At 38.1% G+C, this 24,796-nt stretch overlaps 1 protein-coding gene across 3 annotated transcripts in view; it reads left to right on the forward strand.

The window, feature by feature from the left end:
- Positions 1-24,796, forward strand: part of HUWE1 (HECT, UBA and WWE domain containing E3 ubiquitin protein ligase 1) — a 138,480-nt gene that overhangs the window by 67,307 nt on the left and 46,377 nt on the right. For all 3 annotated transcript variants that reach the window (XM_074359490.1, XM_074359492.1, XM_074359491.1), the window contains exons 21-36: positions 2,857-2,963; positions 3,237-3,414; positions 4,266-4,357; positions 5,001-5,212; positions 10,184-10,241; positions 11,234-11,410; positions 14,424-14,669; positions 15,662-15,795; positions 16,568-16,662; positions 18,798-18,989; positions 20,517-20,733; positions 21,115-21,237; positions 21,852-22,089; positions 22,464-22,694; positions 23,950-24,072; positions 24,499-24,594. In XM_074359490.1, coding sequence (XP_074215591.1) covers positions 2,857-2,963; positions 3,237-3,414; positions 4,266-4,357; positions 5,001-5,212; positions 10,184-10,241; positions 11,234-11,410; positions 14,424-14,669; positions 15,662-15,795; positions 16,568-16,662; positions 18,798-18,989; positions 20,517-20,733; positions 21,115-21,237; positions 21,852-22,089; positions 22,464-22,694; positions 23,950-24,072; positions 24,499-24,594 — 2,519 coding nt within the window. The remainder of the gene's footprint in view (positions 1-2,856; positions 2,964-3,236; positions 3,415-4,265; positions 4,358-5,000; positions 5,213-10,183; positions 10,242-11,233; positions 11,411-14,423; positions 14,670-15,661; positions 15,796-16,567; positions 16,663-18,797; positions 18,990-20,516; positions 20,734-21,114; positions 21,238-21,851; positions 22,090-22,463; positions 22,695-23,949; positions 24,073-24,498; positions 24,595-24,796) is intronic.

Genomic DNA, 24,796 nt, shown 5'->3' on the forward strand with positions numbered 1-24,796 from the left:
ACCGCTGTAATGCGAATATTACTATGCTTCATGTTGTCCCAGAGTTCTCTTAAACTGTCCTTGTTTCTTTTCATTCTTTTTTCTTTTTTCTGTTCTATGGTAGTGATTTCCACTAATTTGTCTTCTAGCTCATCGATCTGTTCTTTTGCCTCATTTAGTCTATTCTTGGTTCCTTCTAGTGTGTTATTCATTTCAGTGATTTTATTCTTCAACTCTGTTTGGGTATTCTTTATATTTTCCAACTCTTTGCTAAAAACTTCACTCTGTGCATCTGTACTTCTCGAGTTCTCTGAACATTTTCGCCATCATTACTTTAAAGTCTCAGGTAAATTGCCTATCTCCTCATCACATATTTCTTCTGGGATTTTATCTTGTGCCTCGGCCTGGGAGATATTCCTTTGCCAACTCATATTTATCTTTCTGTTTGTATTTTTAGGTAAGTTAGTTACTTTTCTCAACCTTGGAGAGGTGACCCTCTGTGGGAGATGTCTTGTGCATCGCAGCAGTACACTTCTCTCTTGTCAACCAAGGACCAGGGTCCAGCCAGTCCTAATGTAGAGTCTGGCCTTTGTTTGTGGATTCCTTCCACAGGCTTTGGGATTGTTGTTTTCTTATTTCTGGTATCTGCACCTGGTGGATGAGACTGGACTAGAGGCTTATGCAGGTTTCCTGGCAGGATGAGCTGGTGCCTGCCCACTGGTGGGTGAAGCTTAGTCCTGGACCTCCAGTGGATAGGGACTTGTCTAGAGGCCTATGTGGCTTAGGAAGTGTGCTGATGGGTGTAGCTGTGTTCCCACCTGTATGTTGTTTGGCCTGAGGCTTTCCTACAGGCTGTTGGGTGGGGCTAGTTCTTGGTGCTAATGATCCAATCAAGATGTCAGCCTCCAGGAAAGCTCATGTAGATCAACACTGCCGGAATGTCCACCACCAGCTTTTATGTCCCCTGGGTGAGCTGCAGCCATCTCCCACATCCCCAGGAGACTCTAAAACCAGCAGGCAGGTCTGGCCCAGGTTCCTGTGAAATCACTGCCTCTGCCTTTGGACCTGGTGCACGTGAGATTCTGTGTACGCTTCCCAAGAAAGTGAAGTCGCTGTTTCCCCCAGTCCCAGGGGGCTCCTGGACTTAAGCCCCACTGGCCTTCAAAACCAGATGTCCTGGGATCTCCTCTTCCTCCCAGTATGAGAACCTGGGGCTGGGGAGCCTAACGTGGGGCTAAGAACTCTCACTCCTGTGGGAGGGACTTTGCAACTTAATTATTTTTCAGTCTGTGGGTCACCTACCTGGGGGGTAATGGGGCCCAATTATATATCAAGCACACCCCCTCCTACTGTCCTGCTGTGGTTCCTTCTTTATGTTTGCATTTGAAGATGATCTTCTTTGCTAGGTTCCAGTGTTCTTTTCAATGGTTGTCTACCAGTCAGTTGTGGTTTCGTTATAGTCAGGAGGAGAGGCGAGGTTGTGGTCCTACCACTCCATCTTGACCAGAAAATCCAGTTTTTTGTTTTGTTGTTGTTGGGTTTTTTTGTTTTGTTTTGTTTTTGGCAAGAGGAGGTAATTAGGTTTACTTATTTCCTTTTTTTTTTCCATGGAGGTGCTGGGGATTGAACCCAGGACCTTGTGCGTGCTAGGCACTGAGCTATACCCTCCCCCTGCTATCATTTCTTGAGGGTCAGTTTTTACGACATTTTCTTTAAAAAGCATTGCATTTCATTGTTAACATAGTTTATAAAATAATTTTTTGTTCTGTATCCAGTTAAATCCTGTTTTCATTGCTAATGTGTATTACTCTCTTTATTTGATTTCCCATAAGTTTGTAAACTTTTTCAGTCTTTTCAGAGGACTGCTTACTGGTTTTACTTATTTGTGCTTTTTGCTTATAGTTTCACTAAATTCTGCTTTTTCTGTTGATTTCTTCTAGCTTCGATTTTGGTTACTTTTTAATTAATGCATTAATGCTGTATTGTTCCCTCTGAGTAGAGTTTTTGCCATGTTCTAGAAGCATTGATAGTAGTTTTATGGTGCATTTCTAAATGTTGTCAAAAATTGATCAGATTAATACCCAAGGGCTCTTCACATTGCTGATGGTATTTTAAAGTTGCTGAAAGGGCTTTTTAGAAGACATTTTGTCCATTTCATCAGTAGGTTTACATTCACTTTAACCCAGCATACCCATACATACCCATCTTGTGTTTTTTTCCTGCTTAAGCAGACAAAAAAAGATATATATTTAGGTTTATCAATTCTCACCATTATGGACTGGTTTATATATATGGTGATGTATGTATTTAGTGGAACAGTATGCAGCCATTCAAATTGAATGAGTTGCAGTGACAAAGGAAAGATAAAGGAGGTTATATGGTACATATTACAATTGAAAAAACAAGTTAACCTCACTCATAAATATGCTCATAAAAATCTTAAATTTGGAAGGTTTTATTTATATATATATTTTAATTGTATATATTTAAGGTGTACAACATGATCTGATATACATAGTGAAATGATTTCTGTAGTCAAGCTAATAAGATAACAAACTAACACATTATCTCCTCACATAGTTAACCTTTTTTAATGTGATGAGAGCACCTGAAATCTACTCTTTTAGCTATTTCTACTACTCAGTCCAGTATTATTGACTATAATTGTCATGCCTGTACATTGCCCCATACAAATCTTAAAGGATAAGTCACTAAATTCCTAATAGTGATCAATCTCTGATAAGCATTATTAAGAACTTTTATTTCATAGTAAGCACGTGCATTAAATTCTTGTACATTAAGTTCTCTTTTTTGTTTTGTTTGAGCCTTTGGAGTTTTTCCCTAAGTTTCTTATATTTCTCATCTTTTTTTTTTTAGCTACTGAAGTGGTGACTGTGTTTGTATTTCAAGAACCATCACTGCTTTCCTCACTCCAGGACAATGGATTGACTGATGTCATGCTGCATGCACTGCTCATCAAAGATGTGAGTTCTTTCTGCTGCTCTGTAAAAAATGCTCCATGCATACCCCTTATTTTGTTTGTGAAAACAAAATACAGAAACATGAATACACATAGACTTGAAAAGCAGTCTTATGGCATGAAAATCCTCTCTTATCTACTTTGTGTAGTATTGAAACTAATTGAGACCTGGTTATCAGGATCCTTTTTATCTCTGTGCAGTACCCCTGGCCAGTTTCCTAATGTCTACACGTGGACTCTTTCAGATGTCTTCAAGCTCACTTTATCTTCTCCCTAGGTTCCTGCTACCCGTGAAGTCCTTGGCTCTCTCCCAAATGTATTCAGTGCACTCTGCTTGAATGCCCGAGGTCTTCAGTCATTTGTACAATGTCAGCCTTTTGAACGTCTCTTCAAAGTTCTTCTGTCTCCAGATTACCTCCCAGCAATGCGGAGGAGGAGGAGTTCTGATCCTCTTGGTAAATCACCAGGGATTTATCTTATTATAAATAATTGGTTTGCTGTTGTGCCAAGGTTTAGGTGATTATCAAGCCACCTACTGGCAAGGAAACTCTTCCTTGATTTCACTTCATTTCTCTGGCTAGGTGTGCTAAGCTTAATGGCATTTATCACTGTACATTCTATTACAGGTAATTCATAATATATTTCCTTGCTTCTCAACAATTCACTATTAAATGTACTTTCATGGTGCTGGTGAGAAATAGGTATTAGAGTACCAGCAGGAGACTTTCAGGTCCACCATTTACAGCAATAGGAGATATGGAGTCACACATACAGATCAACAGTCACAAGATGATGATCCTCACAGTCCTGTGTTCTAATATCCAAGTCCCTAAGATAGTCAGTCACAAATGAATAGATTTCCTTCTCAGTGTATTTGAGAGCAGATCATTGAAGCATAGCAAGAAGGTAGGACTCCAGAAAAAATCGAATTTTCAAGAATGTGCTTTGTGCTTTCAGCTACCACTGTAGCATTCTAGCCACTATCATTCGTTACTGGGGCAATCAGAGGATTAATGGCTTATGCTTCTTTTCTCACCTGACAGTGCTAGTTCAGACCCTGACAGTAAAGATTATTAGGATGGAATGTAGTACACACTTTAAAATATGTTTACTAGACTGATAAGTTTCCTTCTTCCTTCCCAGTGGTTTGGTTGCAGAAGTTGGTGTGATTTCGTTCAAGAAAGCATGACATTAGAAAATCATAACAACCAGCTCAATTTCTTCTTTCCTTCTTACATTGGCACAGAAAATAGCTCAAGCTCTGTCTTCTTCAGTCTTTCTGACAGTTCCATTTTTTGCTTTAAAGGGGATACTGCATCCAACCTGGGGAGTGCTGTTGATGAGCTCATGAGACATCAGCCCACCCTCAAAACAGATGCAACGACTGCGATCATTAAGGTGGGAAGTGATATGGCTTTGACCATGGGCATGAGAGAGCAGTGAAGTGGGAGTTTTTAGGAGAAGGTTTGGCCTACTGGAGGTCATTTAGATTCTTGGACTATGCCTATAAGAGGATTATGTCTGCCTCATTTTTATCCAAGTCCTTGGGTTAGTCTCCCCCCTTCACCCTCCCCAAAAGTCACTTAAGTATTGCTGTCTTATATAGAATATTAGGAAGTTGCCAAGGCTTAGCTTCTGTTTGTAAAAGCATATTGCCATTTCTGATCTTTGTTGCTTGATTTTTTGGGTTTTAGTTTGGGTTTGTTTTTTTTTTTCACATGTACTAGCCCTGTCTTGCCTCTTAAGATTGTTGAAACTAGTATATGAGTTACTGGTGCTTGGTGAATCAGAACATGGAATCAGATCAGTCAATCACTTAACAGCCATGTGACCCTGAAGATGTTATTTAACTTCACAAGACTTCAGTTTCCTTGTTTTGTAAAGTGAAATTAATGACTACACTCCAGGAATGGTGTATATAACATGTACATAAAATGTTTTGGCATTTCTGTGTATAGCACATAGAAAGTGCTCCAAAAATGTTAGTCATCCCCCTGTTCCTTAATTACTGATAAATAATCTTACTTCCTGTGCCTTTCAGTTACTTGAGGAAATCTGTAACCTTGGAAGAGACCCTAAATACATCTGTCAGAAGCCATCAATCCAGAAGGCAGATGGCACTGCCACTGCTCCTCCCCCAAGGTCTAATCATGCTGCAGAAGAGGCCTCTAGTGAGGATGAGGAGGAAGAGGAAGTACAGGCCATGCAGAGCTTTAATTCTGCCCAGCAGAATGAAACTGAGCCTAATCAGCAGTAAGTGTTCACAAGACAGGTTCTCTAGCCTTGTGATATTGAGCATGTCGTTTTCGTCTATAAAAATGAGGGAATTGGATTAGATCCAGTTGTAAGGTTCTTCCGGCCCTACATGTGTGTAGTTTTTCTTTCTTTGACCTTTGTGTGTCATTTGTGCTTTGGTGTTTCTAATTGTTTTGGTTGCCTTAGCAAGCTATCTTTCTTAAAACTGTTCATGAGATTGAATCAGAATTCAGTATATTAAGTTCAAGGGCCTTCCTCAGGATTTATTTTCCCTTTGTTGATTTGGTATTCCACGTCATCAACTGCTTGATTGTTTTCCATAAGGAAGCACATATGAAACACATGGCACTTTTGAAGCTGTCTCCTAAGAAGTTCTTAAGAGATACTGGGATTTGTTGTTGGTTGGTCTTTATTTTTGTCATTTGATTAATTTGAGCTTACTGTGTTTGCGTGTAAGGGATGAAGTGCAATTATTTAGTTGTAACTCTTAATCACTTTCATGCTAGAAGTGGGTGTGATCCCTCTGGACGGTCACATTCACTCATTTAATAAGTGTTCTTGGTGTATAGATAAGTAGTTTTGAGAAAAGCATGAACATTTTAGGGGTGAATATAAATGGGTTTGAGCTGATCTCAAAGGGTGATTTGGAACTTGAGAAGATTATGGTGGAGTAGACAGCAGAAGCAGAGATCTAGACACCAAAACAGGTATGCCCTTCTGGAACTCTAGAAAATAATGAGTCTGTTGCTATGAGGGGTTTTTTTGAAGGAAAGGCATTAACTACTAAGTAATGTTGCTTTCTTAGGCAGATGTATTACCCTTGTCTGAGAAGGCAAACCTGCCTTCGTCTAGCAGCATCTTCTGTTTTAAATTAAATGTTCTCTTTCTGGAGAAGGAAGATACCCTGAAAGAAAGCAAGAGTTTATTTGCAAAGGAGTCAGATCCTAGTGCTTCATTGCCACACCCTTAATTGTCAGCCAACCTGCTGGGCTGGGGTTCCCTTTCCTGGCTACAAACAAGGGAAGAATTTCTTAAATGTGAATAGTGGTGGTGGTTTTGAGTCAAGCTGTGTACATTCATCTGTATATAACTTTTCTACCTGGACATCTTATACCTTTTGTCTAACATGCCCAGATTTTAAGCTGTCGTGATGAATTGACATTTTCTAAAGCCCTCGTATGTCTTCACTCTCCATGCTTTTCTTGGGATATCATGTGTCACTATTCTATCTGTATTTATCCCGATCCCCAAATTATCTTGCTGCTTCTTTTCCATCTACCAAATTCCTGCAAGTCCAGCTCAAATGTCTTATGCTTAAAGGAACCTTTCCTTTTACCTCCAGAGGGGAAGTTGATCTTTTGTGTTCTCCTAACAGTTTTGTTAAAATTTTTCATATATTCTGATGGCTTCCCCCCTAGTCTCTATGCTTCTCTAAGGCAGAGACAATATCTCATTCAGCAGGATATCCCAGTCATTTTGTATATAGTAGGTAATCAGTCAATAAATGCTTATTTAGTGGGTTGATGGAGTTAATCAAGAGCATTACATTAAGGATTTCCTGAATCTTAAATGCCAAGGGGGCTGGATCTAATGAAGCACAAACAAAAATGAAGAAATAGTAAAAATCTAGACCCACAGCATTAATACTCTGTCATAGTATTAGTCATATGTAGCTTCTAAGCTGCAAAGGACTGTAGTAGTTGCTGTTCCATGGTATCGATGTTTTTCTGTAGTCCACATGGTCTGGGTGTTCCTCACCACCTCATTCACATAACATATGTAAGAGTCTTACAAATGTTGACACATTATAGTTTTCCACTTCGGCTACCTTCACAAGCTTCATTTGGGTCATTACATGGATTATTAGGGCTGGAAAGGAAAGCAGCTCAACTCCACCTGCATTTGAAAGCCACAATCTATTTAAGGTAAAGTTCTTTTATCTCCTTATCCCAGGTAGTTGTTATGGTGGGAGTTACTATGTACTTTTGGCCAACATGGAAAGTAGCTTAGGAAAAATTGCAGTTATGTGCCACCCCTCTCCCCAAAACTCTTTAATTGTATCCCTTCCCCACCCAAGGCAAAATTCTTCAATGGGATGCCCAAACAAATTTTTGTCTCCCATGCCCTCATCTGTTTTCCAGTGCCTTAAGTGCACATGAGTGTAAGTTTTTTCCAATATTTTTTATTGGAGTATAATTTCTGTACAGTAAACTACAGATTCTAAGTTTCCTGTTTCCCTACCCTAAAGTAAGACAGCTATATATCTTATTTCTGTCATTCATAGGATAAGTTTGCCTATTTTGGAACATCATGTAAATAAAAGAAATGGAGTATTATATGTGTATCATACCTAATGTATGTACTTTCTTATCTATGGTTTCTGTTGCATAGCTTGTTCTTGAGATTCATCCATGTTATTCTATCGTATGAATATACTACAGTGTTTATCCATTCTCCTGTTGATGAACTTTTGAGTTCCCAGTTTTTTCCAGGCTAAAAGATAGTGTTCTTCTCCCTTGATTCCCCCTGCCCCCCAAAAATCAGCAGCTAGCATTTGAAAAAAAAAATTTTTGTATTTGATCTTGAGACACATGGCTTTGTGCTAGAGAGCTGGAATAAGGAAACTTAGGCACTACAGTCTACCCCAAATACATGGAATTCTGTTCCACGTTTGAAGACATTCGCCACAAGCAGTTCTGTAAATACTTATATTTTGGCCTCTTTATTTTTTGACCTCCTAAATTGTTTGATCTAAGGAAAACTGATACTGCTGGAGATGTATATATTTGCCAGTAAGTAACCAAGGTTTTTAGTTGGGGCACCACGGTTTATTTTTGTGGTTGATTCCATTTACTTTGCTTAACCTAATGGCCTATCCTGAACAACTTGGAAGAAATGATTTATATAAATTTATGTGGTCTTTGGAACTTGAGTAGCAACTGTCTGGGCTTTAAAGGTAGCAAATGCAGAGAAGTAGTTGTTCCCTGAATTGTGGCCCACTGGGAGGGCTCCTCTGCTCAAGGGCAACTATGTCTCCTCAAGAACAGGAAGAAAGACCTGATTTTCCCACTCACCCCTCCACCCCCCACCAAAAAAACCCATGAGATCTGTTGTCCTATATCCATGTACTATGGCATTCACTTGGAATCCTCCTCTAAGTCTGATTAAGGGCTCCAGCACCATAAATATACATGTAAAACTGACCAGAGTAATATTAAGTTTAGGAATGTGTGTATGTTTTAAAAAAGGGAGTGAGGCAGAAGTTTTTAATTTGATATTTAAGATAAATTGTTTAATTTGTCATGGGAATATTCAGTCTTTCATTGTTGAAAAGATGCTGAAGGTCAAAGTTCCATTTGAGGTTAGGATTATTAGAATGACTTCTCTTAAAGCCAGTTGGTAGGGGGATTTCTACTGGAGAGAATTGATCATTTTTACTGTTCCTGTATGGTATCTTGAGTTTGGAAGCCAAAAAGATGAGGGTAGGAAGAAAAGTGGTTACTAAACAAGTTTGTTCTTGGAGTTCGATTAAGAACCACTGTTCGTTTGTTTTCTCTCTTGTTCTCCTCTACTTCTATCTAGCAAATGAAGGAAGTACCTGGGTCCCAGTTCATGATAGTGCTTTGGTTCTTTACCATTATATTTGACTTCTGCAAAGGGGCAGGTGTCTTCTTGGGCTTCTGCCGCACCCATATTCCTTAGCAGTAGAGGTGGATCTCTGGGTTCTTCCCAAGGAGGCACAGTTGTGCTGGCGTAGATAATTGCTGTAAGTATCTGGGAGTGCTGCAGTGGTTCTGAGAGGGAACTTTACAGTCAGGGGAAGGCTTATAGTCTTCCCATGGAATCATTTCACTTCTGGCTTTTAGGTCCTCCCTTTGTGCAAAGTTCTTCTCCAGATTCTTCATTGAGCATGTTACACACAACATCCTATCCAAGCCCTAGCTCTGGATATCTCCGAAGCCATTCAACATTTCTCTCCATTCTCTTTGCCTGTTGCCTAGCCTCCATTTTGCTGCCAATGTCCTAATGCCTGGCATATCTTTGTTCACATTTTATCTTGCTCAGAGATGAAAATTATTAGTTTCTTGGCAATTTCCTGCCTTCTCCCCACCCCCAGCCTCTCCTTTTTTCCGTCTCTGCGCTTTCAGATTTCTTCCAAGGGCCTGTATGTAAAATGCTCCTTATTTGACTCAAGTTTTGTCCTTTCCTAGAGCTTATCTTTTAGGTAGATTTTGTTTCATTTCAGTATACTTTGTGGTATTTTTTTTCCTCTCTCTCTATTTCTTAGAAAAGCAAAGATGTAGCCATTGGGCCAAAGACTGCATTTTCTGCAACTGTGGCATTATTGCAGCCTTCTTATCTTAAGCACAGCACTGAAGCATCTGAAGCAAAAGACCTGATCACAATTTTGAGATAGTTTGGGAACAGATTGTTAGAGAAAGAGGCCTTGGGTATTGACTTCACCTTTGACCAACTTTGTTCTGAATGTCTTGTCAATCTTAAGCATGGAATTTGTACAAAATTAAATTCTGTTTCCTGTTCTCTGTAACTTTAAATCTGATGCAGTATTATGGTAGGATGTTTATGTATTTGTTTTGTTGCATAACTCCTTTCTTCAAATATTTAAATGGTCTTTTAATTGAACTTGTTTATTCTTAATATTGGCATATTGATGAATTCCTTCTATAGATACCTAAGATAGAATCATTTCTTTTGAGATATGTACAAATGCTGAGTTTGTGAAAGCTTGGTCTTTTTCCTTTTGTGCTCTCAACCTACTCAGGCTGGGAAAGCTAACCTCAGAATTATTTCAGCTCTTTTTTTTTTTTTTTCTGTGCTACATACTAAGAGCTATAAGTCTAACTTAGAAAAAGGCCTAGCATTTCATGCTGTTTCCTTTTCCTCACTTTGTTCTCTTGCACTGGTATTGTGAATTTCTGTGTAACTCACTGTTTTCTCCCTTAACAGGGTTGTTGGTACAGAGGAACGTATTCCTATTCCCCTCATGGATTACATCCTTAATGTGGTAAGATTAACGATAGGGCAGACTGAGTAAAGGTGTGTACTTTTCGGAAAATGTAGGGTTACCAAATAGTCTGATGGTTTGTGTTTATTTTCACTGGGGCCCTTAAAGTATGGAGCAGTGAGGAAAGATATGCAGATCTTGTTCTGTGAGACTGGTTTTCCAAAAATTAGCCAGTATTCCCAATTTTTTGTTCATTCCCCTTTGGAATCCAAACAGGAGGAGAGTGGGCTTTGTTAGGCCAATCCAGTATTATGTTCTTTGAATGTGTCCAACATATATTCCCCCCCCCCCCGTTATTTGCCATTTTTTCCCACTAACTTCTCTTCTACCAAAAAATAAAAGTAAAAATTAGTGTGATGTTTTCTTTTAACTTTGTGTGTCGCACAGGAAAAAGTGAAGTTTGAATTTTCCCAGAATTATTTACCTGTAAGGGGAAGCCCACTTAGCATTTGTTCTAGCCCAGTAAGCACTTCCAGAGATGGTTTCTCTTTTGCTTATGTGTTTGTTGCCCACATTTTACTTTCTTATCCTTACAAAATGCTTTATTTGGTCTGAATCACTCTTCCACAGTTTTAGGTTTCATTTTTGTTGTAAGTACATTTGAAGGAAAGTATCCATGATGTTTGCTTCCAGGGGAGAGGTAACACATTATCATGCAAGAAGCATTGAATGAGCAAATTAAAAGATTAGGTCTGATTCTGCCACTAATTCATGGTATGGCCCTGAGCAAGTCATTTAGCTTGTTCTGTGTTCTCAAATTATATGACTTTAGGTGTGGATGAAAAGGTAGATTGGGAAAAAGTTGTAATTATTCCTTATTTTATGGATGTTTAGGGGCCATATCATATACCTATCCCTGTTTACCCGAGCTTTTGGTATTCTAAAAAATACTAATTTCATGACTACAAGGTTATCCCTGTCCTTATTCCAAGCTGGCATTTTAGTTCCAAGTGTTAGGCACTAACTTTTTTTTTTTAATTTTCATTACCTAGATGAAATTTGTGGAATCTATTCTGAGCAACAATACAACTGATGACCACTGCCAGGAATTTGTGAATCAGAAAGGACTCTTGCCTTTGGTTACCATTTTGGGTCTTCCCAATCTGCCCATTGACTTTCCCACATCTGCAGCCTGTCAGGCTGTTGCAGGTGTCTGCAAATCCATATTGGTAAGAAGCATCTGGCCAAATATTTTCATTTCTTTTAGAAATCAGTTCTATATACGTGTTTTTACTGTGGTCTCCCCTTCAACTAAAAAAATAATGAAGAAATTTGTGGTTATGTACTACAAGTGAATTTTGTGACTAATAAATAGTGTGTCATGTTATTTCTCATTGAAAAGTCAAAGTGTTTGTTCTTTGTTCCTGGGTTTGGTATATAATTCTAACGTGAGTTTATTGAAGGTATATATCCAAGAACGCTTTGGAGCTCGGTTTTAACACAATATGATATTGTTTAGTCGTGTAAGTTTTTTTTCCTTTCTTAGGCTTTATAGTCATGTATTTTAAGCATGATTGACCTGTAGTTCATTGCTCAAATTTTTCCATAAAATGAAGTGTCTTTATTTATTTTAAATAGTGGTAAAATAGACATAACATGATATCACTTTGACCATATTTTAGTGTATAGTTTACTAGTGGTACCATCACATTGTTGTGCATCCTATCTCCAGAACTCTATTCATCTTGCAAAACTAAAATTCTGTACCCATTAAACAACAACTTTCAACTTCCCTCTCCCTACCAGCCACTGGTAGCCACCGTTCTACTTTCTGTCTCTCAATTTTGACTGTTATAGTTACGTCGTATAAGTGCAATTCATAACATTTGTCTTTCTGTGGCTGGCTTATTTTGTTTAGCATAATGTCCTCAAGATTCGTCCATGTTGTAGCATATGTCGGAATTTCCTTTTTTTAAGGCTGAATAATAGTAATAGTCTAGTGTTTGTATAAACTGCATTTTGTTTAGCTATTTGTTCATCAGTAGACATTTCAGTTGCTTCACCTTTTATGAATAGTACTGATACAAACATGGGTGTGCAAGTATTTCTTCAAGACTCTGCTTCTGTGTGTGTGGTAGAAACACTTAATGATCTACTTTCTTAGCAAATTTCAAGTGTATGATAACAGTATTATTAACTATAGTCACCACACTGTATATTAGATCTCCAGAACTTAATCATCTTATAGATGAAAGTTTGTACCCTTTGACCAACATGTCCACGGTTCCCCCCAGCCCCTGGCAACACCATTCTACTCTGATTCTGAGTTTGACTTTAAAGTGAGATCATATTTGAGACTCTGCCTTCAATTATTTTGATTATCTACCCACAAGTAAGATTGCTTGATCACATGTTAGTTCTATTTTTAATTTTTTGAGGAACTGCCATACTATATTTTCCACAGCAGCTCCACCATATTGCATTCCAACTAGCAATGCACGTGAGTTCAGTTTCTCCACATCCTCACCAACACTTGTTATTTTCTGGGTTTTTTTTTTTTTTTTATACTAGCCAATCTAATGGATGTGAAGTGAGATCTCATGGTTTTGATTTTCATTTCTCTGTTGATTAGCAATGTTGAGCATCTTTTCATGTATCTTTTTGTCTTTGGAAAAATGTCTGTTCAGATCCTTTGCCCATTTTTAATAGGGTTGTTCGTTTTTTGTTGTTGAGTTGTGAGAGTTCTTAATATATTCTGGTTATTAATCCTTTATCAGATAAGTGATTTGCAGATTATCTTCTCCCATTCCATGGGTTACCTTCACTCCTTTGATAGTGTTCTTTGATGCAAAAAAAGGTTTTAATTTTGACGAAGACCAGTTTTATTGTTGTTTTACTTTCATTGCCTGTGCTTTTAGTGTCATATCTGAGAAATCATTGCCAAATCCGATGTCATGCAGCTTTTATCCTATGGCTTTTTCTAGGTGTTTTGTAGTTTCAGCTCTTTGATCTATTTTGAGTTAATTTTTTATATGGTTGTAAGGTAAGGTCCAAATTCATTCTTTTGTATGTGGACATCCAATTTTCCCAGTACTATTTATTGAAAAGACTGTCATTTCCCTATTGTACCCTTGTCCTGGCAACTGCCAAAAATCATTTGACCGTATATGCAAGAATTTATTTGGGGGCTCTCTATTCCATTCCATTGGTCTTGATGTCTGTCTTTATGTCAGTACTGCACTTTTGATTACTGTAGTTTTGTGGTAAGTTTGCAAAACTGGAGGTATAAGACCTCTTTGTTCTTTTTGGGTTTCTCTCATATCTATTTGGGTTTCCTTGAGAATCTATGTGAATTTTAAGAGAGATTTTTCTGTTTCTGCAAAAAAACAAAACAAAAGAAACACCATTGGGATTTTTATAGGGGTTGCACTAAATCTGTGAAGCTTCTGTATTAGCTGGGTTGTGCAATGATAAGTAATTTCTGATAAAAATCAGAAATCCAGTTTCTTGAGGACTTGGAAAGATCCATAGTTGTGACATATCTGCATTTAATATTTTACTTTGCTTTACTTTTTACAAATATTAAGTGCTATTTATAAGAGGCGGGGAAAGGGCTACTCCATCTGTCCTACCTCTTAAGATACTGTATGAGAGTGGATAGATTTATTTAAAGCCATAGGAAAGGCAAATGAGTTCTCTTATCTTTGAATGGCAAGTGATAGTGTTTATTGTCAGATTTTTTCTGCAGACTCAAAAAGAAATTACAAGGGCCCTAGAGTTGTCTCCAGAAAAAGAAAATACCTAGCTGGTGCCTGTCCTAGAATTGTCTCTCTTAATGTGGGAAGAGAAGAACATTTGTAATAGTGGTTCATTCCCATGCTTTGGAACCTTGCCTAACTTTGCCCCTTGTTGAGCAGAATTTGAAGTTAATCCTATAGCGTGGAGTCCTTGCTGTAACAAACAGTATTCCAGTTTGGCCATCACAATCTTTTAAATATGATTGGCTTACCATGTTTTGAAAGCCTCTCATTTATGAGAAATAATGTGTTGCTCTAGAAGGAGACATTTAGATATGTCATACCTGCATTCATATTTTGGCTCCACCATATTTACCAGGTGAGAGACAGGGCCAGGTCTGAAATTTGTGAGACTTGTCTTACACTTCTTTTGTTGTGACTGCTAAAGACATATGCATATGAAGCTCATTGTACATTAATGCTTTAATTACTCTTCTTTTTTCAGACACTGTCACATGAACCCAAAGTCCTTCAGGAGGGTCTCCTTCAGTTGGACTCCATTCTCTCCTCCTTGGAGCCCTTACACCGCCCAATTGAGTCCCCTGGGGGCTCAGTGTTGTTGCGAGAACTGGCTTGTGCTGGCAATGTTGCTGATGCTACCCTTTCAGCTCAGGCCACACCTCTACTGCATGCGCTCACTGCTGCCCATGCCTACATCATGATGTTTGTTCACACTTGCAGAGTTGGACAGGTAAGAATTATCTTAAGGGTGAACATGTTGGTTGAAAGCCAGTGAAATACCTAGGACATATATCTGGCATCTTACTGGGCTTCGAAGCAGTTCTTCCTACACTAGCTGCTAAAAGAACAGTTTTAGGGTAAATTGGTTTTTTGGTTTTGTTTTGTTTGGTGGTAACTTAAGTTTATGCTTCAAGTTGCTGTCTAGTTTTACTTTCTCAATATTTTTTTCATTAGAAGTTGGGTGACCATATAATTTGTTTTGAGAACTGGACCTTCTTGAGAATGAAAGAAGTTGAGATAATAACAGGCATTTAGGGATGAATAATCAGCCCTTTTAGTAGGCAAGCCTCAATTGGTGCTCATCTGGCCTTATTACTTCCTAATCTTTCTATAAAGGGATGTAGGCTTGGTAATGAGATAGCAAGAAGGAAATTTAACCACAGAACATGTAAGTCAATGGTAATTAGCAGAATACTAAAGATTTCCTAAATATCAGACCCTATGCCTGCAACCCATGGGGGGTTCTTTATTGTTATTTTGTTTCTAAGTACTCACAGTTTTACTACCTTTAGTTGACAAGTAAGCAAGTCTAAAGGTTAATGGTATAATATTTTTAGCAGCCCTATTTTATATGCTGTTGAGCAGAAGTGTATTCTTTGGATGAAATTAAATGAAGAGCACAGTTATGAACTATTTAGAAAATAATTAAATTACGTAACAAAGCTTTAGGGATTTATTTATTTATTGGAGTAAAGAAATAAGAGGGAATTAACAAGCTCCTCACCACCTAAAAAAATTAGAAAGCTGTCAGTGAATCTGCAAGACTTTTTTTGATTTAGAAAAAGTTGCCTGTAAATGTAGAAATTTTGATGAAGTAGATAACTCTGAGAATAATAAGGGATGAAAAAGAATCTCTTACCCTTCTTGAACAACTAAAAGTTGGTTTTGAATATAACTGTTCAGAGGGCATCCCAAAGATCACCGTCTTTACTTTGGTTGCAGAGTGAAATTCGTTCCATTTCCGTAAACCAGTGGGGCTCTCAGTTGGGTCTGAGTGTTCTGAGCAAGCTGAGCCAGTTATACTGTTCCCTGGTGTGGGAAAGCACTGTTCTCCTCTCCCTGTGTACCCCAAACAGGTAAGGAAATGGTCTTCTCTTAATATCTCTGTTGTCATTCCTAACAGAGACTAAGCTTAGTGAGCCTGGAGGATTGCTTTGGTCAAGAATAGAAAGGTAATGAGTTCAGAGGCTTTCTTGTCTGTCTTAATCCATTCAGGCTGCTATAACAAAATCCCCAGACTGGGTCCTTAGAAATAATGGAAATTTATTGCTCAGGGTTCTGGAGGCTGGGAGTCTGTATGGTTGGGTGAGGGCTCTCTTCCACACTGCAGACTTCTCATTGTATCCTCACATGGTGGAAGAGACTAGGAATTTCACTGGAGCCTCTTTTATACAGCACTAGTCCCATTCATGAGAGTTCTACCCTTAAGACTTAAGCACCAACCAAAGGCCTTACCTACTAATACCATCTCATCAGGCATTCGGATTTCAACATTTGAATTTTTAGGGGACATAAGCATTTGGTCCATAGCATTGTCCTTCCCACTTACTAGCTGAAGGACTTGCTTACAGATGTGTCATCTTGTGCATCTTGGACATAATATCTGTTATGTTGTGTCAGTACTGGTGGGTGTTTAAAATTTGATCCTATTGTTAGCCAGATCTAAAGAGTTGGGTTGGAAACCTTGTTGAGTGTTGCCTCAGGAATTCCATCATTGCAAATGCTTTATTAGGTTATCTTAACTTATCTATAGGAGGGATAGTGGTCAGCCAAGTAGGTCAGAGACCAAATACAACATAAAAAGATGAGCTATCAGGATTTTTTTGCTCACTATTTCTCTTCTTGCAGCCTACCATCTGGGTGTGAATTTGGTCAGGCGGACATGCAGAAACTGGTTCCAAAGGATGAGAAGGCAGGTACGACCCAGGGCGGAAAAAGATCAGGTAACTCCAAGAAACTAAAATCCTAGCCATTAATTCTTTAAAGTCCTGTCTCTGTGTCCTTTATAGGTATGTTATGAAATTTTAGTTAGTTCTATCATCTGTAGTGTTCCATTTTTTTCTTTCATATTTATTTTAAAATTAAACTATTTTCAGTTACTTTCTCTGTAAAAATATATATACACACAGTGATAAAAATTTTTAAATGTAGTAAAAAGAAGAATCACCCATATCTGTACCATGAAAAACAATATTTTGGAAGTGTCTGCCTAATCTTTTTCCCTGAAGATTTGTTTTATTGACATAATTGATTATCTTAGGTATAGTATGTCATAGGTCTCTTTTCACTCAATATTAAAAAACTGAATTTCCTTTTCTTTCTCCTTTGCTACCTCCTTCCTTCCTTCCTTCCTTCCTCCTTTCCTTGCACACTCACTGTCTCTCGCTCTCCTCTTGTTCAGGGGATGGCGCTATGGGTTGAATTGTGTGGTCCTCCACCCCCCTTCCCCCCCAAAAAATTAAATATTGAAGCACTAACCCCCTAGCACCTCAGAATGTGACCTTATTTGGAAATAGGGTTGTTGTAGATGTAGTTAAGATGAAGTCCAAAAAGAACAGAAAAGATGCAGGCAGAGGTTGGATGGAGAAACTGAATTTTTAATTTTTATTAATTTAAATGTAACAACTGTTACTCTGTTCAGTGGTTGGAAGACTTAAGTATGTCTGGAACAGCTTGGGTATGTGAATTTTTTTTTCAGTAAATTATATGAAATATAAATATAGATCAATTAATGAAAACTTAATGTCTGACTTTAAAAGTGCTATAAAATAGTTATCTTTTAAAAAATACGTAGTATAAAATATAAAATCTCAATTTTTATATTTGATTATACGTTGAAACAATTTTGATTACATTGGGTTAAACTGTATTATTTAAAATTATAGATGTTTCTTTTTCCTTTTTGAAGTGGTTACTAGAAATTTTTTAATTGCATATGTGGCTCATGTTATATTTCTGTTGGACAATGCTATTTTAGAAAATAGCTTTTTGTGTTGTATTATAATAGAAGTTCCGAATTGCCATAAGCAGAAATTATGCACAGTATTCTGACCTAATACAACAGACCTAAAATTAATAAAAGCAGCTTTTCCAGAAAGTTTTTTTTTTTTCACCTATACTCTGCTTCAGGGAGAAAATAAACTTGATAAACTATTAAGAAACCAGTGAAGGTAATTCTATGTATAAAAACCTAACAGATATGCTTAAAAGTTGTACTGAGGTTACTGAAGATAGGGAACATGCTAAGGAACTAATAAAGAAAGCAGACATAATTTATGAAACAACAAATAAGGACTTATATGACAGCTATTGTACTGTGAGAGGAGGGGATGGAATTAATAAAATATATACAAACCTCTGGCAAGACTAATTTTGGAGAAAATGGACCACACCAAAAGTTAGAATCTTAAATTTTGTCAGAGTATACCAACTTTAACTCAAGGAAAGAGTAAAATAATTTACTGAGAACCGAAAACAAAATTAAACTATCAAAAGAATTGCCTTGCATAACAATTCAGATATATTTTCCCCCAGCAATTTCTTTTACACATTTAACAACGATAACTCTATTTCCACATAGTTTTTCCAGAACATTACAAAGAAAACTTGATGTGTTTTATAAAGTTTGCCTAATGCTGATTCTTAGATCAAAGAGCACACACCAAAGAAAATCATGTATAAAAGTCTTAAATGCTAGGAAATATATTTCTCCAGTGCTAATCTATGATGTCTAATTTGAGTTTATTAACAAGCTATAAAATTCTAGTGGGTCATGCAACTTGACAGTATTGGGACACCATGCACATTTTTGTCTACGCCGTCTTCCAAGGTAGCCCTGGGTTAAGGCTTCTCATATGCTCTCATTAGAAGATGTTAGTATTAGCTACTTAGAAGGGCTCCAGGGAGAGAAGCATACGGGTACAATTTTGTAGGTTTTTGTGTTTTCTTTTCAGATATAGGAAGTCATGGACATTTCAAGAGTAATAAGCACTTTAATTAACTCTTGGGATTCTTCAGAACAAGGAATCAGGTAAGTGCTGGCTCAACATGATCTTATTGCTCCCCCTTATGTCTACAGATGGAGAACAGGATGGAACTGCTGGTAGTATGGATGCTTCTACCCAGGGCTTGTTGGAAGGCATTGGGCTTGATGGTGACACGCTTGCTCCTATGGAGACAGATGAACCTACTGCTTCAGACTCTAAAGGCAAATCTAAAATCACACCTGCCATGGCTGCTAGAATCAAGCAAATCAAGCCTTTATTGTCAGGTGAGTGAGTCTCTTCTTTCTGCTCTTTTCTGGAAGTAAAATTGACTATCCAAGATGCTAATATTTACCTCCCCTTTCTTTGTTAGACCTCTGTGACCTTGGAACATTCTGAGGTTTCTGTGTGGGTCATAGTTTTGATGTCTATTTCTCTGTGGTGACTGGCCTTTTGTCTTTCTCTCTTATCCTTGCTGACTACCTTTGAGCCTCTTTGCTGTCTATTCACCTGAAAGCGGTTGTTTAAAAGTGCAAAATTAATGTTTAAATGCATTAGGCTTTCAGAATCTGGGCACCACCAGCCTCCAGCTGGGCAGTGCAAGAATCTGTAGCCTATTCCTTCACTGAGATTGGGAGATCCTAATTTGGATGGATTAGGAAGAAGAAAGGCCTGTTCTCTTCTTCTTATGCTGTATGCCTCAGAGCTTCCTGAGTTTTGAGGGTATGATATATGGTGCCAGCTCAAGTAGAGCCTGTTTTTTCTTAGTGGGTTCATATGTACGTATATATAATTAAGACATGTATTTTGATTCAGACCTAGTTTTTCTTATCTCTGGATCATGATGAAATAATGTTTATTTCAGAAATGCTGTGGCAGTGAGGGGAGGGTATAGCTCAGTGGTAGGGTACGTTCATAACATGTGCAAAGTCCTGGGTTCAATCCCCAGTACCTCCATTAAAAATAAATAAATAAAAACCTAATTACCTCCCCCCAAAAGTTTTTTTAAAAATCTGTTTACCCAGAAATGCTGTGGCAGCATTTTCATTTGTGATTTAAAGAGTAATAAATATTTATTGTAGAAAAAGTAGAGATTTTTTAAGAAAAACAAGGCAACACCCAAATACAGTATGTTTAAACATATTTTCTTTCCCTTTTTCTATACATTTCCTTTTACATGTTTGTATTTGGATTCTCCTTTTTTGGTTCAGCAGTATATACCAAAAAGCATTCTACAAAGGTGAAAATTTGAAATGCTTATAATATACCTAACACCATATAAGATTTTTATAAGAAGGACACTTTTTAAATTTTTATGCTTTTCCTAGCAATCTTTTTTCCTTTGGAGACCATACATTTAATGTTGCAATCAGATATAAGTATATATATGGTTTTCTTTTTCTGATCTAAGTTGTTAACATTTTTGGCATTTTTAAAGTTCTTTGTAAGCATTTTAAGTGACTTCATAATTGAACACATAGGTGTATCATTTACTTACTAGTTTATATTATGTATTGCTTTCTACAAGGGTGGTTTCCATTTATACCTCCTCTAACAGTATGAGTGCTTACTTTGTCTTTCACATTTGTTATATATTGAGTGCCAACATAATTCCCTGTCTCTTGCTTTCAAAAGAGGCATTTATTTCCTGTAGAACTTCCTTTTTAGATTATCATATGTAGAAACAAAGTGTTTCATAGGTGTTATGTAAGAGGGAGTAGTCAGTCATAAACATGTATTAATGGTAATGTGTCTGTTATAATGAAACCATTCTGAAAATACTGTACAACCTTGTTCTGACTTTTGCGTTCCAGCTTCCTCCAGATTAGGCCGAGCACTTGCTGAGCTATTTGGACTACTTGTTAAACTCTGTGTGGGGTCTCCTGTCCGCCAGAGAAGGAGCCATCATGCTGCTAGTACCACCACAGCACCAACACCTGCTGCTCGATCAACAGCCTCAGCCCTCACTAAGCTCCTCACAAAGGGCTTATCTTGGCAGCCTCCACCATATACACCTACTCCTCGCTTCAGGTGAGCTCCTTGAGATGCAGAATCTAATTGGTTCCTTCTCTGCTTAAATGGAAAGTGAGCCACTGAATTAGAAGACTTGGAGGTCCATTGTTTACTCTAGATGGATACCCCAAATACAGTTTAAGATACTTGTTTTGGTTCTACCTAGTTTAAAACAGATTTTAAAAGCATTTGTAATCAAATTGCATTCCTATAATGTTTTAGTGGAAATTGTCACCTTTTTTGCCTTAGAAATTTTAATAACCAGACTAGTCACCCACTTGCATTCCAATCAGTCACTTCAGTGCAACTTTAAATTTTCCTCATGGCTTCTACTTGAATTTCCCATTGCTTCTGTGTCTGCCTCAGAGAAGTTTAAATTTTGCTTTTTCCATCTTTCAGGCTGACATTCTTCATCTGTTCAGTTGGTTTTACATCCCCAATGCTGTTTGATGAGAGGAAGTATCCCTACCACCTCATGCTGCAGAAATTTCTCTGCTCTGGAGGCCACAATGCCCTTTTTGAGTAAGGATCATGTTGCTTGGAGTTTGGTCTTTTCTCTGTGCCTTAGCAGCTCACAACTTTCTAAGTCACTTATCCTATGACGGTGGGATACATAGAGACAGCCATTGAGTGTACCCTTTCATGTTCTGGGAACTAACCATATTTATCTCCATCTTCCTTGAAGGGTGGGATTAAGCCTGTCCTGGAGGTGTTTGTAAAGGTCTCTACTTTTCCTCATTTGGTTTCATTGCCTGGTACATATTTTCCTAATGGACTTGTCCTTTTCTACTATTTCTCTAAATATGATAATTTTTCTGCTTTCTTTTGGTCAGAAGATTCTAAGCTAAGTTTCACTTTGGGTTTTTTTGTTTTAACTTTCAGAAGTAAATCTAGAGGTGGGAATTTGCCACATATATGTGTAACAAATTATCACTTTGTACATTTTAAACTTACATATGTTGTATGTCAATAATATATCAATAAAGCTGGAATAAAAACCCAAATAAAAGATAATGTCAGTAAGTGTTGGACAGATTGGAACCGTAGCTCTAAGGGACTGGGAACCTTTCTCTCACCACTTCCCTAGTCTAAAATACTAATATTCTATCTTGATACTTTCTCTTATTTGAATTTAGAACTTTCAATTGGGCCCTATCCATGGGAGGCAAAGTTCCTGTTGCTGAGGGATTAGAACATTCAGACTTACCTGATGGCACAGGAGAATTCTTAGATGCCTGGCTAATGCTGGTGGAGAAGATGGTGAATCCCACCACGGTGCTTGAGTCTCCACATTCACTGCCTGCCAAATTACCTGGAGGTGTTCAGAACTTTCCACAATTCAGTGCTCTCCGCTTCCTTGTGGTAACTCAGAAAGTGAGTATTCAGCATTCTGAAACCAAGAGGAATTTCTCATGCCAACTAGGTAGATTCTACTCTGTTTTGTCCTCCTTAGTGAAATAACTTGATTGTTGGAGAACCACTGGATCCTACTCCCAGATAGGGCTGGCTTACAGAAGAGGATAGAGCGGCCGCTTGATAATTTTCTGTATTGTAAACACTTGGACTGTAAGCTTCAGATTGGTGCTTCACATTGGGTTAAATGCCCCTTCTTTTTGCTTTCTTGGGCCCTCTTAGTACTGGCACTGGCTGATTGTGGAAGGACCATCTTATAGGTCTTTGACTTATTCTTCTTGGGGCTTTGAATTGAGACAAAATGATCTTCACACAGCTTTTCAAATGACTTACAGGCAGCCTTTACTTGCATCAAGAACTTGTGGAACCGGAAACCCTTGAAGGTGTATGGCGGGCGAATGGCTGAGTCCATGCTGGCCATTCTGTGCCACATCCTCCGAGGAGAACCTGTGATTCGAGAGAGACTGAGCAAAGAGAAGGAGGGTTCTCGAGGAGAAGAGGATACAGGGCAAGAGGAAGGTGGCTCCCGCCGGGAACCTCAAGTCAACCAGCAACAACTACAACAGGTGGGGTGCTGGCCTCACACTCCAGGGCCCAGACTTTACACCTGATGGAGTGCAATGCTTGTGGGTTTTCTAAGTGCCTGGTCCTGTTAGGGGATAGATTCAAATTTGCTTCCTCTTTTAGTGTTTCTTTTTTCTTCTGAGAAAGTTGGAATGTAGTCCCAATACTCCTAATAGGTAAAAGATTTGTGTCCTCCCAAGCATGTTATTTAGTATTGGAACTCTTTTACAGTATTCTCAGTAGGCTGCAGCTGCCATGTTCTTTGGAGGCAAACTGTCCTCATCTGCTTTCTGATTAATCTGTGAAAAGGTCTGTTGTGACCCAAATTTGTTTTCCAACAAGAGCTTTCTGAAGTCTTACCTACAAAACTTTTTTCTTCATTTTTAATAAAAATAAATTGAAAGCTAGAGGTGGGGGGAGCACTTATGATACTGACATTTCAATCTCAGCATTTAGCGTATTCATGTGGGAATTTGTGTGTATGTATGTGTGTTCTCTTTATATCTAGAGTCTGGTTCAAATGTGTCTTCTATATATACATGCCACGTTTTTTATTATAACAATTAAAAATGCTCACTTTAAGAAAATTTAGAGATATATCAAAGTATTTTTAAAGACATTCATAATGTCACCACACAAGATAATTGTGTCTTCTTTTCATCACTTAGTTCTAAGCCTAATTGTTACATAGTTGACATCATATAGTATGTAGATGTACACTGTTGTCATTAAGAAATGGATCTTTTTTTACTTCATAGTCATTCTTTTACTGCTGGATGTGTTGATCTTATTTGATGTCGTAAAGCTGTGATGTATAGTTTCTTTTTGTACAGATCTTTCTGTGTATCTAATGATTATTTCCTAGTTGTAAGTTTCCTGGGTTGGTTTTTCAGGGTCTTGTTCTGTTGCTAGCTTGTCTCAGAAAAGTGGGGCCAATTTTTGCTTCTCTTTGTGAATCTCAATCTTTGAATTAGAATAATCTTGTTAATGATACTCACCATCTAGCTGAATTTTCTTAAAGGTTAGAATTGAGAATCACCTTGGCTCCCTGCCTCAATGTGTAGCTCTGTTGGAATGATATGGAAGCCCCAAGCAGAAAGGATCATTTGTGTTACCTAACTGCCTTAGCTTTACAAATGCTCTCAGTTCACGTGAAGTTAGGAAGACTTGCTTCCATCTTAAAAGGATTCCTTTCTTTCTAAATGTGTTTGGATTTCTCTTTTACCATGGTTCTGAGATCCTGCGTTCTTTTTATAGCTCATGGACATGGGCTTCACAAGGGAACATGCCATGGAGGCCTTGTTGAACACCAGCACCATGGAGCAGGCCACAGAGTACCTTCTAACCCACCCTCCCCCGATCATGGGAGGAGTTGTTCGGGTGAGTTGTCTCAGAGCTCTAATCCCCTCAGACCTGCTGATGTGCTTTACTTCTCCACGCCAGTATTTTCTTTATGTGCTCTCATAGCTCTAGAATATAAGGAGCAGAAGCTTCCTGTCTCCCAGCCATGCAAATTACTGGACTTTGCAGAAGAACTTTTAAATTATCCGTAGCCAGAAAGTAATAGGAGAGGCTCTCTTTTCTGAGATGCAGAATAGATGGCCACATTGAAGCTCCCTTCATATACTGAATTTCATTAGGTTTTTTCCCTTTTATTCTCGTGACTGGGTAAGCCTAATTGAGTTTGATTCCAGAGAACAGCATTTTAGAACCCCCTTCTCTTCTCTAAAGCTTGAGCACAGGATGTCTTATTCCTTATGAGTTAGGGTGTGTGCAGTTGCTGGATTTTCTGTTGTTTCTCTGTAGGATCTTAGTATGTCCGAAGAGGACCAGATGATGAGAGCAATTGCCATGTCTCTGGGACAGGATATCCCAATGGATCAGAGGGCAGAGTCACCTGAGGTAAGTATGAAACAGGGCATCCAAGAAGGTTTCACACATTAATCTTAGTATTTCTATGAACATTCTACTACTGCAAAATAACTGATGAAGTTTAAAAGTCTAAAAAAAGACATGGGAGTACTCATTCATCCTAACATTGCCAATCCCTAATCTACATTGTATTGGCCTGAAGCTATGAGTGAGACAGATAAAGCATTAATAT

The sequence above is a fragment of the Camelus bactrianus genome, chromosome X, assembly GCF_048773025.1.
Source record: "Camelus bactrianus isolate YW-2024 breed Bactrian camel chromosome X, ASM4877302v1, whole genome shotgun sequence".
Lineage (NCBI taxonomy): Eukaryota > Metazoa > Chordata > Mammalia > Artiodactyla > Camelidae > Camelus > Camelus bactrianus.